Raw genomic sequence first — 16,462 nt, forward strand, 5'->3', positions numbered from 1 at the left:
TGTGCACCAAACCCAGGGATAGGGAAGTCTGTGGCCCTCCAGATGCTGGTGGACTCCAATTCCCATCAGCTCAAGCCAGCATGACCAATGGACCAGGGGTGGACAGGAGTGAGTCCAGCAACATCTGGGTGGCAGGAGCAGGGAAGAGGTTTCCCCAGCCCTACACTAAACTGCCAGTATCCCACAGAGGAAAAAATACATCACAGAATTCAAAGATGCAATGGTCTCTCAGTCAAGCCCTGTATCTAAAGTAGGAGCATCCACCCACCATCAAACTAGGTAAAGGTAAAGGGACACCTGACCATTAGGTCCAGTCGTGGCCAACTCTGGGGTTGCGGCGCTCATCTCGCTTTATTGGCCGAGGGTGCCGGCGTACAGCTTCCGGGTCATGTGACCAGCATGACAAAGCCGCTTCTGGCGAACCAGGACAGCGCACGGAAATGCCGTTTACCTTCCCACCAGAGCGGTACCTATTTATCTACTTGCACTTTGATGTGCTTTCAAACTGCTAGGTTGGCAGGAGCAGGGACTGAGCAACGGGAGCTCACCCCGTTGCGGGGATTCGAACCACCGACCTTCTGATCGGCAAGTCCTAGGCTCTGTGGTTTAACCCACAGCGCCACCCACGTCCCTTCCATCAAACTAGGTAAAACAAAGCATATTTTGGAGAAAGTACATACACCTTGGTATATAGAACCTTGTGTCCTTCCGGATGTTATTGAACGGCAAACTCCCATCATTCCTGACCATTAGGGATGATGGGAACTGGAGTTCAACATTACCCAGAGAGCCACAGATTCCCCCAAAGAACGCAACAGCAGGGGGGAAAAAACCTCTGGAAGCGAGCAAATGGTTTCACGTCATCCAAGCGAGAGTCGGGAGAGGAGATACGGTATGAACCCAAACAAGGATTTGGCTCTCGGCCAGCCACAGTCTTGTTGCTTACCTGTCCCCCCAAGCTCAGGGGAGGCCCACAGCAGCAGGGATTTTGTGGGGATGGGGGGGGGTGGAGAGGAAGCGTGCAACTCCCCTCTAGCAATGACTCACCAATGGGCAGAACTCCATCACCAGCAGGTAGGGCGTCACTTCTGCACACTGGGCCAGGCACTGCAGGAGATTGGTATGCTGGAGTGCCCTGTGAAACAGGGGGAAAGCAGGAGAGACAGCAGGAGAATGAAATGGGACTGAAAGGGGAGGGGGAATAAGGAAAGGAAAGAGTCCAGGCAGGGAATTGCATCAGCAGCACTGCAGATCAAAGGAAACGGAGACTCAGGGAGCAAGGCGATGGGAGGATCCTTAGGGAAGCCACTGGGACCAGGACAGCCAAGAAGGAGCAGGCTGGGCCTACAGGTGAAGCCCCAAGTGGGTTAGCTGAGAAAGAGAGATTTGCTCCAGGGTGTGCTCTCCTCTCCCATCCTTTCCAAACAACTCACACAATAGGTTCATGCGGGGACAGAGAGGGGCTCCTATGGCACAGCCCTGTACTGTCCGCGAATAAATGGGTCCTAAGCTGTGCCAGCCACCACAGCACGGCCAAGAACAATAGGGGAGTTTGTTCATGAGTCGGTACGGTAATTCATCGCTTTCCCAGCACTGTCCCATCCCTCCTCTTCCCCTGGACAATGCCTCTCGAATCCAAAAGGCAGCCCCTTTGACTTCCTTCCAGCCCCGGGGGTATACGCTGCAAATCGTTTTAACACAGAACAGCTTTCCCGGCAGGTGATACAGAGAATTGGGTTGCTTAGAAGGAGTTACATTTTCCTCAGGTGCCTCAAGTGTGTTAATGCCTTGGGGGCCACTGACACAAAACCAGGAAATATTAGTTATACTGGATTAATTGTGTGTGGGGAAAGGTGCAAGGATACTTTGAAGTTATCAGGAAAGAGGGGAAAAACGTTTTAGGTGTAAGTCCTGCACAGTGCTAACAGAAATTCCCAAGCACACACCTTTGGGCAACTGGGCTATACAGTAAGCATTTGAGATCAGTCAAGCTCCGTCTAAATGTCTTGTATAATAAGTTGACGTCATCATTTTTACTAGGATTTTACATTTGTAATGCCTTAACTACTTCTGCCGCCGGTTTCGACATTTTTTAGTTCCAAAATCTGCTGCTAGTTTTCATTGTTGGTTGATTCTACAGGGTGTATCTCACTGTCTGTAGTTCGTTTTGGTCATTGTGTTGTATACAAGGGTAGGGCTCTCTTGATCATCAACAACACTGCGATGTGTCAGGGTCTAAATAGTACAGAGAGCCTAGTCAAGCAGAGCAAGCTCCCTGCTGCAGGCAACTGAGCCCCCACAACATTCAGGAATAGTGGCAGAGACTTGCAGGAAGGGGAACGGGTCAATGGGGGCTCATCTGTGTTCTCCCAATTGGGCATGGAAATTATGGTAGAGTGGGGGGGGGGGAATGAATGAATAGCTCTTACAATCGTCTTATATAGTTTTATGCTTTAACATTGTCAAGTTTCTCTGGGCGCATCCATGGGAAAGTGGTATTTATTTAGAAGGCAAGCAGGTTTCCAGAAGCACATTTGTACTCCGGCTCGGGGGAAGACTTAACACGGGTCCTCTTATAATCTTTCTCTCCTGGCCAAGGTCATCAATAGGGCCGGCCCAAGACGTTCCGCTGCCTCAGGTGGAACAGCAAGTGGAGCCACTTCCCCAGGACAAAGTGCATAGTGCCCAAATTTGGCAAAGTTACTTTGACACCTGAGACAGAAAATCCCACAAGCACACAATGTTTCTTATTACAGAAAGGCCCTGGGGAACTTACCTGTAAGGCTGGGCCTCTTCCAGGAACTGCATCTGATCTTGAACACTGGCACTGGCTTTGAGTTCCTTCACTACCACCTGAGTGCTGCTCAGCCCTGCATTCACCTCACCGAGGAACACCTGGGATGGGAGAGACAGAGGGCATTAGCCTGTTGGACTGGGACCTTGGGCTCCTGCCATAGGGCAGTGCCACTGCATGGGCCAGGAAGTGCCATTATCTCTCAGTATCTGTCAGATAGCAAGGCTGTTGCAAAATGCCAGGTGAGCAGCCTAGCAGGTGACCAATGCAGCTGCGGCTCAAATCTAAGCTTCTGGTCCACTGTAATTCTCCAGCGAATGTAAGAAACTTATTTCCCCTCCCTGCTCTCAATTCCCCCACCCCCCACTTTGTGTCAATTCAGAAATTACTTTCCGGCACTTTTCCATGTCATCCATCCTCTCGACCGAGCCAACGCATCAGCCGAGGGGTATGCAGACCCATGGTTTCTGATGCTGTTTCAGCAATCACAATGTGAGTTTGTGTCCAACTGCTTGAGCAAATGGGACAACTCCCCAAGTGACAAAAGCAACTCGGGGAAAACTATGAACAGGCTCAGCATTCTCAGGCCTACATTCTCCTCCCCCCAAAGGCCCAGACCTGAGCTAAAGTTATTGCACACTACATTTCAACAGATTTCACATCTTGCCTTCTCCCTCTTTCAATGCATCTTACTTAAGTTTAAAATGTAACATGAAAAAGAGGCCTCTCCTTGCTCTACACTCCACCAGCACTTGCAAGGACCTTGGACATAACCCATGTCCAGTTAGGGGCACCCCATGGCCAGCTCTCAGAATTGGCTTTGGGGTCACTGAGGCAGGCACTATTTTTAAAAAAACAGATGCCAAAATGTAGGTAGGCAGGCAGGCAGGCAATACAAATAAATATACAAAGGCCTGTTACTTGTAGTCTTTGACAGGGGTGTCAGACCTAATCTATTCCTTGCTCCCACCTTCCCAACCCAGGGCATCCTTTCTCTCCTCACTTCTTCGCACCCTTTCAATGGAATCCCCTCATTTCCACACCCTCCGGGTCGAAATGAAGAATTAAGATCTCTATTTGCAGCCTGTGAATTAGAACACGTTGTTCCGGTCCTACTCCCATACCAGCAGCAGCCAAAAGGGAAACACCAAGGAAGGCAGGAATAATGGGACAGGAAGCAAAAGCGACGCTGTTATCCCTTCATTCGGCATGCCTTTTGGCGTCTGCTTCCTTCCTCCCTCTCCCCCTGTCCCCCACTGCCACCAACGCGGCCCCGTTGCATAAATCAACAATATGGGATCAGTCTCAGGTGAGGAGCTTACCTTGCCAAACCATCCATGGCCAATTTCCTTGAGGTATAGCAGGCTATGGCGTCCCAGGTCACTGGATTTGAGCAGCTGCACTGTGAAGGAGCATACAGAGCGGTTTGAAGTTCTGCATGCCCTGCCAGCTTGTCCCCTGCCTGCTGCCTCATCCTAACTTTCCGCAGAAGAGCGGGGTCTGGGGCAGGAAGCTTCCCAAAGGATCAGGCACACGGGGATCCGCAGAGAGAAGCGGACACCTCAGCCGCTCCTGAGGCCAGGCTACGTGACTTTGCTGCATCTCTACCCCGTTGGCAGATCCAGGACTGAAGGTGAGTGAGACTCTCTCTCAAACACATATACGCAGGAGGAGCCTTCTGCTATAGACAGCCAAACTTCCAAGCCTCCAGGCAGCAGAAAGTAGCTGTGTCGCGTCCACCCTTCTGGGCAGTCCCATGTCCCCCTCCCCCCCAAAAAGCAGGCGGTGCCACCCCTTCGCCCCCTCAGTGCCAGACGCCACTGCTCCCCATCACACGGAGAAGCAAAGGCCCTATTGTTGCGCCCAGCGGCGATGGCTGTATCTGGACACTGGACCCATTCTCTGAGGGCCCATTTAGTGCACAGCAGGGCCGCACCAGGCAAGAATTGTGTGGGCAGAGCAGAGGGGAGTCGCTGTCCAGCTAGCTGGCTCAATCCCACACAGCAGAGCAAGCCTTGGATTCCTTCGCCACGTCACATGGGAAGGAATGCGGGGCCTGTGGGACTTGGGGACCAAAAGGCCTTTGTCTCCAGAGGTAGCGGAGGAGAGGAAGTGATCTCAGGCCACAGGAGCAGGGAGTGACTTCTGCTGAGGGGGTCAAACACCTACACTGAGGCTTGGACATGGCCTGTCTCACTGTTCCCCGCCTTGCCTGATTATGGAGGGAGCCTGGATGCCCAGGCCGGAATGCCTGCTTTTCAGGTACCACATCCTGTTTAGGAAAAAAGTGCCCTGCATTCCTATTTTGTGTCCCATTTCCTCCCCTGCCACCTCCACCCCACCCCACCCCACCACGGCCTAAATGGGGGGTTGCCCTGCCATCCCAAACCCACAAGGTGGCACTGCCGAGTCACTGGCTGGGGTGCCCATCTAAGAAGCCGGAACAATCCGGAAGATACTAGTTAAAGGGGGAATGAAACAACAGCAGCAGAGTGTTGCATCTGGTGTGGAGACAGGCAAAAAGCACCAGCGCCTGAAACGTGGGCTGCTTGGTGCTTAACTAAAGAAGGTCAGATGCTGCCACTTCTGCTCCCGGCACTTCCACCTGGCGCTCTTGCACCAGAGCTTTTCCATGCTGGATTTGGAGTACAGTGGTACCTCAGGTTAAGTACTTAATTCGTTCCAGAGGTCCTTTCTTAACCTGAAACTGTTCTTAACCTGAAGCACCACTTTAGCTAATGGGGCCTCCTGCTGCCGCCGCGCTGCCGGAGCCCGATTTCTGTTCTCATCCTGAAGCAAAGTTCTTAACCTGAATGCACTATTTCTGGGTTAGCGGGGTCTGTAACCTGAAGTGTATGTAACCCGAGGTACCACTGTATCTTCCCATGGGGGGGAGAGCAGGCAGAGGATTCTGAAGTAGGTGCAGGGGAAGCAAAAGCCCCCAAACACATAACTGGCTGGTGCCGTCATACAATACGCACTGCATAGAGACTCTTTTAGATGTGAAAATGCCTCTGATGAAGAACAACTCGTGTATGGCAGGGCCTTGGAGGGGCAGAAAGCAGCATCGCTAGGTGCTCCCAGGAAGTTGCAAACAAATCCACACACTGCGCACATAAAACCAACCCTGCTGCTCCCCCCCCCCCGCCCCGCTGCAGCTGCTGTGAGTGGCAACAGAAGCATCTACATCGTAGAGGATAGATGTGGGCGAAGGGAACTGAACTCCATGACTGGAACGAGGACTTGATCCACCCAGACACAGTATCCACCAAGCAGCTGCAAGTGGGCTGTGGGCAGCAGGAATGAGACCATCCATTGTGTGGAGGAGAAGGCGAGTGGGGGGGGGGGGAGCCTTGCAATATATGACAGACAGCTGAGCTAAATGGGCTGCAGACGGAGGGGATCTCTTGTAGCTTTGATCTTGCTGGGAGGTGGGGGGACGGACACTTGGGGAGCCCCAGAGGTTGAATCCCCCTATGGTGACCTTTGGATCCATACCATCGTAAGCATACTGCCTTGTTTTGGCCGCTTTAAGATCGCCTGCTCATTAGGGGCAATTTTTGCTGCCTTAAGTCCTGGTGGGATGAGACAGAATATACAACAGCTTAAGGTGTATTTTTTTTTTGGACTGACATATTTTGGCAAAAGGACGAGAGCTTCTGTGTTGCACGGAACATCTGGCATTCTGGTTGTATGCTCTGCACAGCTCTAGATTTTGCATCTTCCTATGCCTACAAAAGATAACATCTAATCTATTTTGCATTTCTTCCGACTCTTCAGCAGATCACATGTTTAAGCCTGAGGTTAGAAGTTTTTAAAATAAAATAAAATATAATAAGGATGTGTAATTCCACTGTCCACATTCTTCTGATCGCATCTGCCTCTTCTCTTGAGGCTGTAAGCTCCTAGAGGCAGGGTGGGTCTCGACTTCTCGTTTATGTCACTCTACAAAAAGCACCAGGTAACGATAGTAGTGACCACTACTGCTCCTGCTTCACTTTTCTCTGTAAACCTGTGACAGCTTCCTCTAGGAAACAACTCATATGTAAGATCACTGAATGGGCATGACGAAAACTTCCAGAGGGTGGTTGCTGTATTAGTAGCCTCTTGCAACAAAAACAAAAGAGAGACTTGAAAGACTAACACATTTATCACGGCACTCTAATCAAGGGAAGCGTATGTCATAACAAATGTGTTAGTGCCATAATAAATGTATCAGTACTTAGTTGTTTTGAGGGTGCACATAGGCAACCCTTTACACCTTTTCAACCATAGTGAACAGTGCAAAATCACGAAGGTTAAAGGAAGGAGTTTTCTGCCCACTTTTTTTTTGGGGGGGGGGAGGGAGATTCCAGGTTTGGTTAGCCGTGTGAAAATCCAAGGTCATGCTCTTATTTTGCATGTTGCAAGTGTGCACCGTTGCTAAAACTGAAAGGGTGGACAAAATCCGAAATGCAGAGGGTTCAGCAACTTACCTGAGCGCCCAGGTTGCCTGGACATGGGCAAGGAGACTTCGGTGAGAGGCAGAATGTAAACTTCTGGGCCATTCTGGGTAGCGGGTGAGCCCTGGGCTGAGAATTCACTAGCATACTCTTCTCCCTCGGCATTATCAAATTCCTGGGGTGGGGGATAGGGGTGGGCAAGACAGATAGGGAGAGAGAAAAAGGAGCCCAGCACAGGGCAAGGAAACATTTTTATACACATGTAGAAAAGGGAAGGGTGGAAGCATGCATTCCCCATCATCATACTCGTAATGCCAGTCACGTAAGGATTATTGCAATAATGCATGTGAAGCAATCATTACTCTTCTATAACATCTTCATCACTGTCATCATCGGTGCCATCTCAAACACAGATGAGGAGGCACAGACACATGTACTGAACCCATAAATAAGGGGCGAGTTGAGGCTCTGTAGCAGAGCACCTGCTCTGCATGCCAAAGGTGGCAGGTTCAATCTCTGGCATTTCTAGGTAAGGAGGGGAAAAGCTGCCTGCCTGGAATTTTGGAAAGATGCAGACTACTGGCATGAGAAAAACCAGATGGACCAATAGTCCAACATTATGTGAAGCGAAGCATACACAATTACAAGGCCCAGGCTATATAAAAAAATCCACTGTATTATAATGGTGATCTATAAAACATAAACTGCACCAGGGAAGATACAGAAACACAAAACTAAATAATATAATTCAGAAGACAGCAGACAGGTAGATAAAAAGTCAATTCTGACTATTGAGAAAGCAGAATTGAAAAAGATTGAGCAGGCAAAATGGATTTTTCTCTACTGGCATGCTTTCCTCTGATTTGTATCATTTGGTTTTGTGTTTCTGTACCTTCGCTGATGTAGTTTACCTTACTCATAAGAATAATGAAATACAATTTTCATATTCTGGGTCTTGCCATTGTTCATGTCTTGGATTCTAAGGATATTTACTGCCATTGTTCTTTATCCCAACCTGGTAGAAGGCAGCTTCCTAGTTCCAAAATACACCCAGGTGGTGGGTGGCAACTCCCTTGCGTTCTTCTGTACGCTTACAAGGGAGCAAGCACACAGGTGGGGAGGAACAGGCACACACATTCCCCCACCCCATAAACAGCCAGGGGAGGAATACATGTATAAACATCCTTGAGCTACACACAATGGAAAAACAAAAGCACTAAGCACAGCCTTCTCATACATATGCCCAATTTGCACTAAAACCAATATTGGCTTTAACCATTTTAATTGCCAACCCAAGATAATGGGGGAAATGCCCTTTGAAGAGTTTGCTTTGAATTCTCGGTTAGAGATTGCCTAATTCTTTTCCCGTCTCCTCCGCTACCCCCCACTCCCACCCCACAACAATTCCTGGAGTTCCCTGGGGGAGGGAGTAACTGTTAGGAGTCTCTGTAGTGTCCATAAGCAATAGGAGAGTAAACGCTGGCCAGTAACACAGACCTATAGAGCCCTTTCGCACACAACAGGCCTGGCTCATCCCTATGGTATAACAGCTTGAAATGGGAGTTGCACAATGCAGCTCTATGAAATAGCAAGCAAGCAAGCAAGCAAGCAAGCCAGCCAGCCAGCCAGCCACTTGTGTGAAGCAGACCTCCCTCCGCTCAGACGGGACAGCTTCAGCCATGCCCTGTTCTTGTAGAGGGGATAGCTGCATGGGGAAGCCGCTTCATGCAAACAGCCTTGCCATCTGGGACTGTGCAGGTGCAATTCAACTTCAAGCAGCCACATACACCGTTGAGCACACGCATGAACCATGCCAGAGCCGTGTGAAGGGCGCAGCCGCTCCCGTCCAGATCCAAACACTGAAACTTAGGGGGTGGGGTGACAGAGATAGCAGTGCACTTACTTGCACTCTTTCTTTACACACACACAAACACAAATTGAGATGATTGGGGGGGGGGTTGCTAGCTCAAGCTTGGTTTCACGGATCCAGGGCAACAGCTCCTAGGACATTTAATGGCAGCCAATTTTCAATTCCCTTTGGAAACACAGACGCTCCATGAGCGGTGCAGCTGGCGAGAAAAGCTTTGATGAACAGGACAGAAGCAGCAAAAATTGGCAAAGCATCATCTGCCCAGGATTCTCTGCAGACTCAAGAGATGGAGCTCAGTCCCACAGGCAAAGCGACAAAGGTTTAAGGCTGGCTTTCCCCACCTGGTGTCCATTTGTTGGCTTTTTGCTGGACTACAACTCCCAGCATCCCTGACCCTTGGCCATGCTGGCTGGGGCTGATGGGAGTTGGGAACCAACAGCATCTGGAGGGCAGAAGGCTGGGCTAGGGGGCAGGTTAATGGCTGGCGCAACAGCTTCCAGGCCTCTGCCCCCAGTCCTATTTCTGCATGGGACAGCTAGGAAGCCCCAGGGGACCTGAATGCAGAGCAACACAGCCCATTGTGCCCACCCCGCCCTTGGCCGGACGCTTGTTGTCCCACACTGGTACCCCTGCTTTTGTTTCGGCTTGTGTGGCCAGTGGCGGCTGCTCTGCTCCTTCCACCCTGCCCCCAGTGAGAGAGACACAGTCATAAATACAGTTGAGGGAGAAGCAGCCTCACCTTGGTCAGGGGGCAGGGGGAGGGCTGCCCAGGGTTCCCCAGTTCTACATTACAGGCTGTTTTGGGCACTGTGCTGGCCCCCGTGCAGGGCAGACACCTCAAAACCATCCTCAGCCTCTTCTCCCGGGATTCGCTTCTCCAGCTCTAGGCAAGAGTGCCCAGAGAAAGAGTGTTAATAAATGCACCCTCCCTGAAGTGCCCTTCAACACCACCAACCCCGGCAATAGCACGCAAAGTTCGATGCGCCCGCCTCCCCATCCACACATGCACACACATCCCGCCTGCAATTTGTGGCCGCAGCATCTCCCACCTCCCCATTCACTCCATGCAAAAGCCACTTCCAGTTACCTGGATGGACTTTATCCCACCGAAGGCTGCCCCGGCAACCAGGTAGGAAAGGGTGAGCATCACCCTTGTGCCATGACGCCCTTGCGCTGCCGCAGCATTTCCACGGGGAAAGCATGGAGGCTGCTTTGCAAACCCTCCCTGCGCCCCCTATATAGGCAGCGTAGGGGCCTCTGAAGCGCCTCATTGTTCCCACGGCAAAACCTGGCCGGTGCTGCACAGCCGCCAGCCCACGGGACTGTCCATAGCTTCCATTCCAGCACCCCACGGCTGCACCGCGGCCTGGCTGCCAAGAGCCCCCGCAAGAATCTCAGCAACACATTTCTCCAGCACATTCTGTGCCTGTGAGGTCAGGCTGGCGCTGCCCACTCCCTCGTGGGGCATTCCAGGGCAGGCCACCGCCAAGACTGGACGAGGATGCCAACCAGCCTGGGAATTTAAGAAGGGACACCCTGACACTACTCTGGCAAGAAGGGGATGTCATGCGTGGCTCACAAACAAATACTCATGTATTTCCTTCAAGACAAGAGGCAAAAAAAAAAGAGATCCTTCCTCTTAGGACAGGGGTCAGCAAACTTACCGCACCTTGGGCCGGTGTCTCTAGCGCCGATCACGTGGCGGGCCAGAGGGCGGGGGAGTGTGTGCCCATACGCATGTGCACATGCTATTTCTGGCACACTTCCAGGTTGGAGGAGCACCGGAAATAGCTTGTGTGCATGTGCCTCCTCCAACCCAGATGTGCATCGGAAATAACGCTTGCGCATGCGCACAAGCTATTTCCGGTGCTCCTCCGACCCAGAAGTGGGCAGCTGCACAGCACAGTGCCGGTAAGAGCGAGTGGTGGGGCTCGCCGCGGGCTGGATAAACGAGTCCCTCGGGTCTTATCCAGCCCGTGGACCTTAGTTTGGGGACCCCTGTCTTAGGCCATCTCAGTACCCTGAAATGCCTACTGCACCATTGAGCTCCCCGTTAGAAGTCGACAGAGCTTATGCTGTCAGGGAGAGGAAAGTGCCTTGGGAGTTTGCGCCCTTACCTGCAAAAGGTGTGCACGGAAGAGCGTGTTAAGGCAGATAGTTTGCACAAACACTTATCTCCTCATTAAAACTTGTTTGGTTGCTGCTGATGAAGAGCCATCGGACCTGAAACACACTTTGATGTTGTTTCAAGGGCACCTATGGACTTTTGCTACTCTCTTTGTGTGCCTTTTCATATTTCGTGGCCTCTTCTTACCTGCTCCTCACAGCACGGCACCAGACTGTGCAAAGGAGCTTCCCGAGAGAATGCCCTCCTCCCTACAGAGCTCAGCCCCACCAAAAATCCCCACTGCTTCTGCCCTTCCTGGAGGCTTTAAAGACAGCTCTGATTTACTAAATCGCCCCACTTGCAGGAGTGTTCCTTTGTCGCACGTACGAAAAAGGGCATTGGTGTACAAACCTGGTCTAAATTCTGACACAGTGCCTCAGGGAAACAGGAGCCATCACACTGAATCCCACTGCCTCTGGGCCCAACAGCAGAAGCTGTTATTTCGCTGGAAGAGCACTTGCATTTCATGTGGAAGGTCCCTGGATCACTCTCTGGCCTCTCCTTTTAAAAGCCTCAGGAAGCAGGGGGTGTCAATGGCCCTCCTGAGACCCTAGTGAGCTGCTGCCACTCAGGCCTAGGCAGACAACAGTCTGAATGGAATAAGACAACTTCTTATGTTTTCATCTGCTCACCCGCCTCTTCTTCTGGGTTGGTTAGGACTCAACAGGGTCTCCTTCAACCCCAACACCCCCACTTCCAACAGAATGCCAGACAAGCATCCCTTGCTGTGTTCTAAGGCTCGCTAGCTCAGTTGGTAGAGCCTCAGGGTCACGGGTTCGAGCCCCACATTGGGCAAAAGATTCCTGCATTGCAGGGGGTTGGACTAGATAACCCTTGTGGTCCCTTCCAACTCTATGATTCTCAGCAAGCCCCTGACACCAGGCTTTGTTGGAGGATGTTGCTGCTCACTAACCTTGCCCACCCCATTTCATCTTCAGCCCATGATGAATTCCTTGCTGGTTCCTGTCACAGCTTAGATCCTTTGCCTGCTGCTTGACTGTTGCCCTCTCTCTTTCACACACAAACACACCTCTCTCTCTGCCCCTGCTTTCTCTGAGCAGCAATGGTTTGTGAACAAGGGTGCACCCCCAAAATCTGCTTCTCTCCCACACGAATCTTGCCTCCTTGCCACGGGTGTTCTAAGAAGGGCTACCCAGAGCGAGGTTTGTTCTAGCCCAATGCTGAGCACCTGCTGCCTCTCCTTGCAATCACAGACCCCGAGGAGACGGAGAACGACCTCCCTCTCTACCGCAAAGTCCAGTGCTGCTACACAGCTAGCCCTAGGGAGGACGTGAGCTTCCCACAGTGCTTACCTTGAAGCCAATGCCCCCCTTCTTGCAGCACAGACAGGCCAACATGAGGAAGATGAATGTGAACAGCCCAGAGAAGGAAACAGCCACAACCACCAGAGAGGAAGACCAGGAGAGCTCACTCAAGGGAGTGCCGTCTGTAGGGAGACAAATGGGACACAGCGGGGGGAAAGATTAGAAAGGAAGGGCAGGGAAAGCCAAGGATGGAGATGCACTTTTTTCTTTTTAAAAGGGAAGCATTTAGTTGAAGACAGAAAAAGGACATCGAGGGGCAGAACCCTGCAGGATGGCACTTGACTACAATTTCACCTTTCCCCCCTCCTTTGTTACAGACTCAAAGTTAGCCCAGAGGTTCTGGGCTTAAGGAACCCTTTTGCTGTGACAGCACAAAAGCCCGTTCGCCCCCTGCTCCAACCGATACACTTAAAAAACACTTTCTCAGACAAAAGGTCTGTCAGTTACTCTCCTTCCCAACTCCTGGAACAGAACGCAGAAAACACTCCCAAGCCCATTTCACTCTCCCTTCTGCTCAGAGATCAGGTATGATACAGGAAAGAGAAGGAACCAGAGATGCTCTTCAACCCATGTGGACTACCTGGCCTAGTCCTACATGGCCTACATCCTGGAGAAGCTGAGGAGAAGTAGAAGTCGGAGGCAACCGTGCCATGCAAGAGACAGAGGTGCACAGCGCATTTCCCCTCTGCTTTTAACATGTAGAGTTTGTCCAGGTTGGGGCAGCGATGGATGCTGCTGGGTTAACATAAAATAGGCCCCTGGTTACCCTACCTGTACTTCCCACAGCCCTGCTGATCTCCATCCACCTCCCTCACATACCTCAGATTTCTAATTTGTTAATGGATTTCTTTATTTTCTACATGGTTCTCCCTCTCAAGCAATCCCTGTGAAGTAGGTGAGGCTGAGAGACAGTTATTGGCCCAAAGTCACCCAGAGCGACTAGGGATTTGAACCCTGGTCCTCCAGGTCCTAGTCTGAAACTCCAGCCACTACACTGCCCGCTGTTGTTCATAGTTCACTGCTCTGTATGAAAGCAGCGTGGTGCCTCTCCTTCTCAGTTTGGACCCATGGCACCCTGCTGCACACACACAGTGTTTGGTGAAAAGCACAGTCATTTCCATTATGCTCAGGGAGAAGCTATCGCCAGTTTCAGACAGTGTGGATATTCACGGAGGGACATTTCCGCTTGTCCCTTACCTAGAAAGCATGAATCCAAGCAGTTTCCCTCTTGCCTCGCTCCTTTCTCAGGAAAAACCCTCTCTTTAGCTCTAAATCAGAACAAACAGCAACCTGCAGAAAATCCAAACAGCTGTTTGCTCCGAATGAGCACTAAAGAGTGGTTTTCCCTATGGAACAACAGAAAGTGTGCATAAGACCTCAGTGCCTGGTTGGCAGACCACTGTCTGCTAGCAGCCAGCTGCTTTGAAGAAGGCCTGACTTCTGGTGGTTCTGAGCACCCCCTCTGTTTTGCCTCCTGAAACATAAAGGGATGTTGGAGACTGCACACATTTCAGAAGGGGGGAAACAAGCAAGAGGGAGAATGCTTGTTGTATCCTGAAGGCCAGTACGGCAGCTCCTTTAAAATAATGAAGACAGCTGGCGTTCAGAAGATTAAAGGGGAAATGAGACAATCAGAGCAATAAAAATTAATTTCACAGCAAAAAGGGGAAGTCAATAAACAAAAGAAATATTAAAGGCATCAAGATCACGGAGCCCAAGATGCTTTGTAATGCAAAAGAGCTAATTTGCCAATTTAAGCTAGCTAATACAGTCCCAGGGGGAGCATTTAACTGGTTGCTACAATGGTATGTTAAGAAGCACATACGCGTATGAGACAAAGCATGTACATAGGAGAGTGTATGGGAACATGTAAATGCTGGAAGATGAAAGGATAGGACAGGATATTGTGTGTGAGTGAGAGCATACAACTATGTGTAGGCACATTAAACAATAGATGCTGCACACACATGCATAGTCACAAACGCTCGCTCTCTGTTCTAATCCCACACATGCCGTGAAATGGAGCAAAATAACTTGTCATGACACCATCGCCATGGCAATAAGCATCCCTTGCCTGCCTCCTCAACCCCAGCAGTGGGATTCCTGGCTTTCTGTAAGGCTGCAGCCCTGCTTCTACCAGCTAAGAGAGAGGCCCATATCCGCCGGTTGACTCCTGTGTTTCCACGAGGCCCAAAACTGGCAAGAGTGTAATCCATCTGTCTGCTGGCATTTGCAATACCACCGAGCCCAGGCGTGGGGGTGGGATTGAACTGCTGTGCGATTTACCGTAGTAGTTCTAGGGCAGTTTGCGGGGGAAATGTTTGGATTTCCCGAGAACCAGAACAAGAGTTTTGAGGGAGCAATGCTGCAGAGAACTGAATTTCCTTTGCAAATTGTCTAGGCACCAACAGAACATTTTTTGGTGCCTAGGCAACCAGGAGCCTGGGATTTTCTCAGCACTTGTTCCAGATGGACTTCCCAGCTAGGATCTGGAATCACGTGTGGGGCTGGACGGCGTTCCTCATCCAGCTATGGAGAGAGGAGGGAACCTGACAAAGGTGTTTCATCCCCTTATTTCCAAGCTGTGTTTCACTGGGGTAATTCAGTCTCCCTAAGAGATGCCTCTAATTTATCTCTAGCAGGAACAAAGCCCTGCTCTGAAGCCATGCAGCTGCTCTTTCAGGGGGAAGAGTCAGTACTAAATCAACAACGCGAAAGGCAAGCATGCTGGTGGTGGGTGGCGAGGAGTAATGAGCGCAGCCAGAAATGCCTGAAACAGCATATTGTGCTTCGCAGGGCTAGATTTCAGAAGGGTGCATCCTAGAAGCAATTTTAACAACACAAATAAGCAGGCAAGGATAACTAAGGCCATTTAGCCACTCTAGTGGCTGTTCTGATAGGCAGGACTGAGCACAGAATCCCATTCGCTAAATGGAATATAGTTCATAATTAGCCACTTTGCTCTAACCACTTGATCATGCCTCCTACCCTCAGAGCTAGAGCTATTCATTCAGAGGCCGGGCTGGGACTGTGCCATGTCAACAGCTGATGGGGGGGGGGGACTGCGAAAAAGAACCCAACAACCTCGCTGTGCTCTGGGGCAGTAATGCAAACACACCTGAAAGTGAGGAGGAGGAAGCTGGCAGGTATTGGCACCTCCTGGACTGGTTCTAAAAAGTCAGGTAGGTGGGGGCTGGCTTAGAAATGATGGGTGCAGTGCTTCATTTGCCCTGATGGACCACCATCCCCACACTGACCCCAGCCTTCTTCTTGATGTGCTCACTCTACGCGATGGTTCTTCTGAGCCTGAAAGGGTGGGATTTAGAACACAGGAATCCCTGGTGGCTCCCAAACACCCTGGCAGCTTTTGTTTCTGAAATCCCTTCAACTGCAGCCCCTGGATTTTCTACTGACCTACAGCCCATGTTCTCAATCCATGTCCTTCCTCCTGACTGTTTCCACCTGTGACACGTCTTTCTACATGTGCTGCACTGTTAAGGCATCTCCTTGAGCTCTGTCCCCATTAAGCTTGGGTAGTGGGGAGGACCTGACCTCTTCCCTTCAGTCCTTAGGTCTGGCATATGCAAACTCAGCCTTCGATATGTTTTGGGACTACAACTCCCATCATCCCTGACCACTGGTCCTGTTAGCTAGGGAGGATGGGAGTTGTAGTCCCAAAATATCTGGCGGGCCGAGTTTGCCTGTGCCTGGCTTAGAGCCAAACTACAGATAAACAAACAATGAAGCTCCTGCATTATTTTTTAAAGCTGAAATCGGAACCAACAGCAATTTGCAGAAAAAACTATTGCTGTTTGTTGCAATTCAGCGCTAAAGATCGGGTTTCCCCAGGGAAGCAGTGGGGCA

At 50.8% G+C, this 16,462-nt stretch overlaps 1 protein-coding gene across 7 annotated transcripts in view; it reads right to left on the reverse strand.

Annotated features, from left to right (window-relative positions):
* The window catches only part of AATK (apoptosis associated tyrosine kinase), a 90,944-nt gene that overhangs the window by 18,491 nt on the left and 55,991 nt on the right, over nt 1-16,462 (reverse strand). For 4 of the 7 annotated variants that reach the window (XM_081180839.1, XM_081180837.1, XM_081180835.1 and 1 more), the window contains exons 2-7: nt 12,587-12,720; nt 9,846-9,989; nt 7,270-7,411; nt 4,117-4,196; nt 2,777-2,895; nt 1,048-1,135 (exon numbers count right to left, since the gene is read on the reverse strand). In XM_081180839.1, the coding sequence (XP_081036965.1) occupies nt 1,048-1,135; nt 2,777-2,895; nt 4,117-4,196; nt 7,270-7,411; nt 9,846-9,989; nt 12,587-12,631 (618 nt within the window). In that variant the 5' untranslated portion in view covers nt 12,632-12,720. Of the gene's footprint in view, nt 1-1,047; nt 1,136-2,776; nt 2,896-4,116; nt 4,197-7,269; nt 7,412-9,845; nt 9,990-10,193; nt 10,356-12,586; nt 12,721-16,462 lie in introns of those variants that run through there. The other 3 variants (XM_081180838.1, XM_081180840.1, XM_081180841.1) reach the window with 3 other exon arrangements.

Source organism: Podarcis bocagei, assembly GCF_964188305.1.
Source record: "Podarcis bocagei genome assembly, chromosome: 2".
NCBI lineage: Eukaryota > Metazoa > Chordata > Lepidosauria > Squamata > Lacertidae > Podarcis > Podarcis bocagei.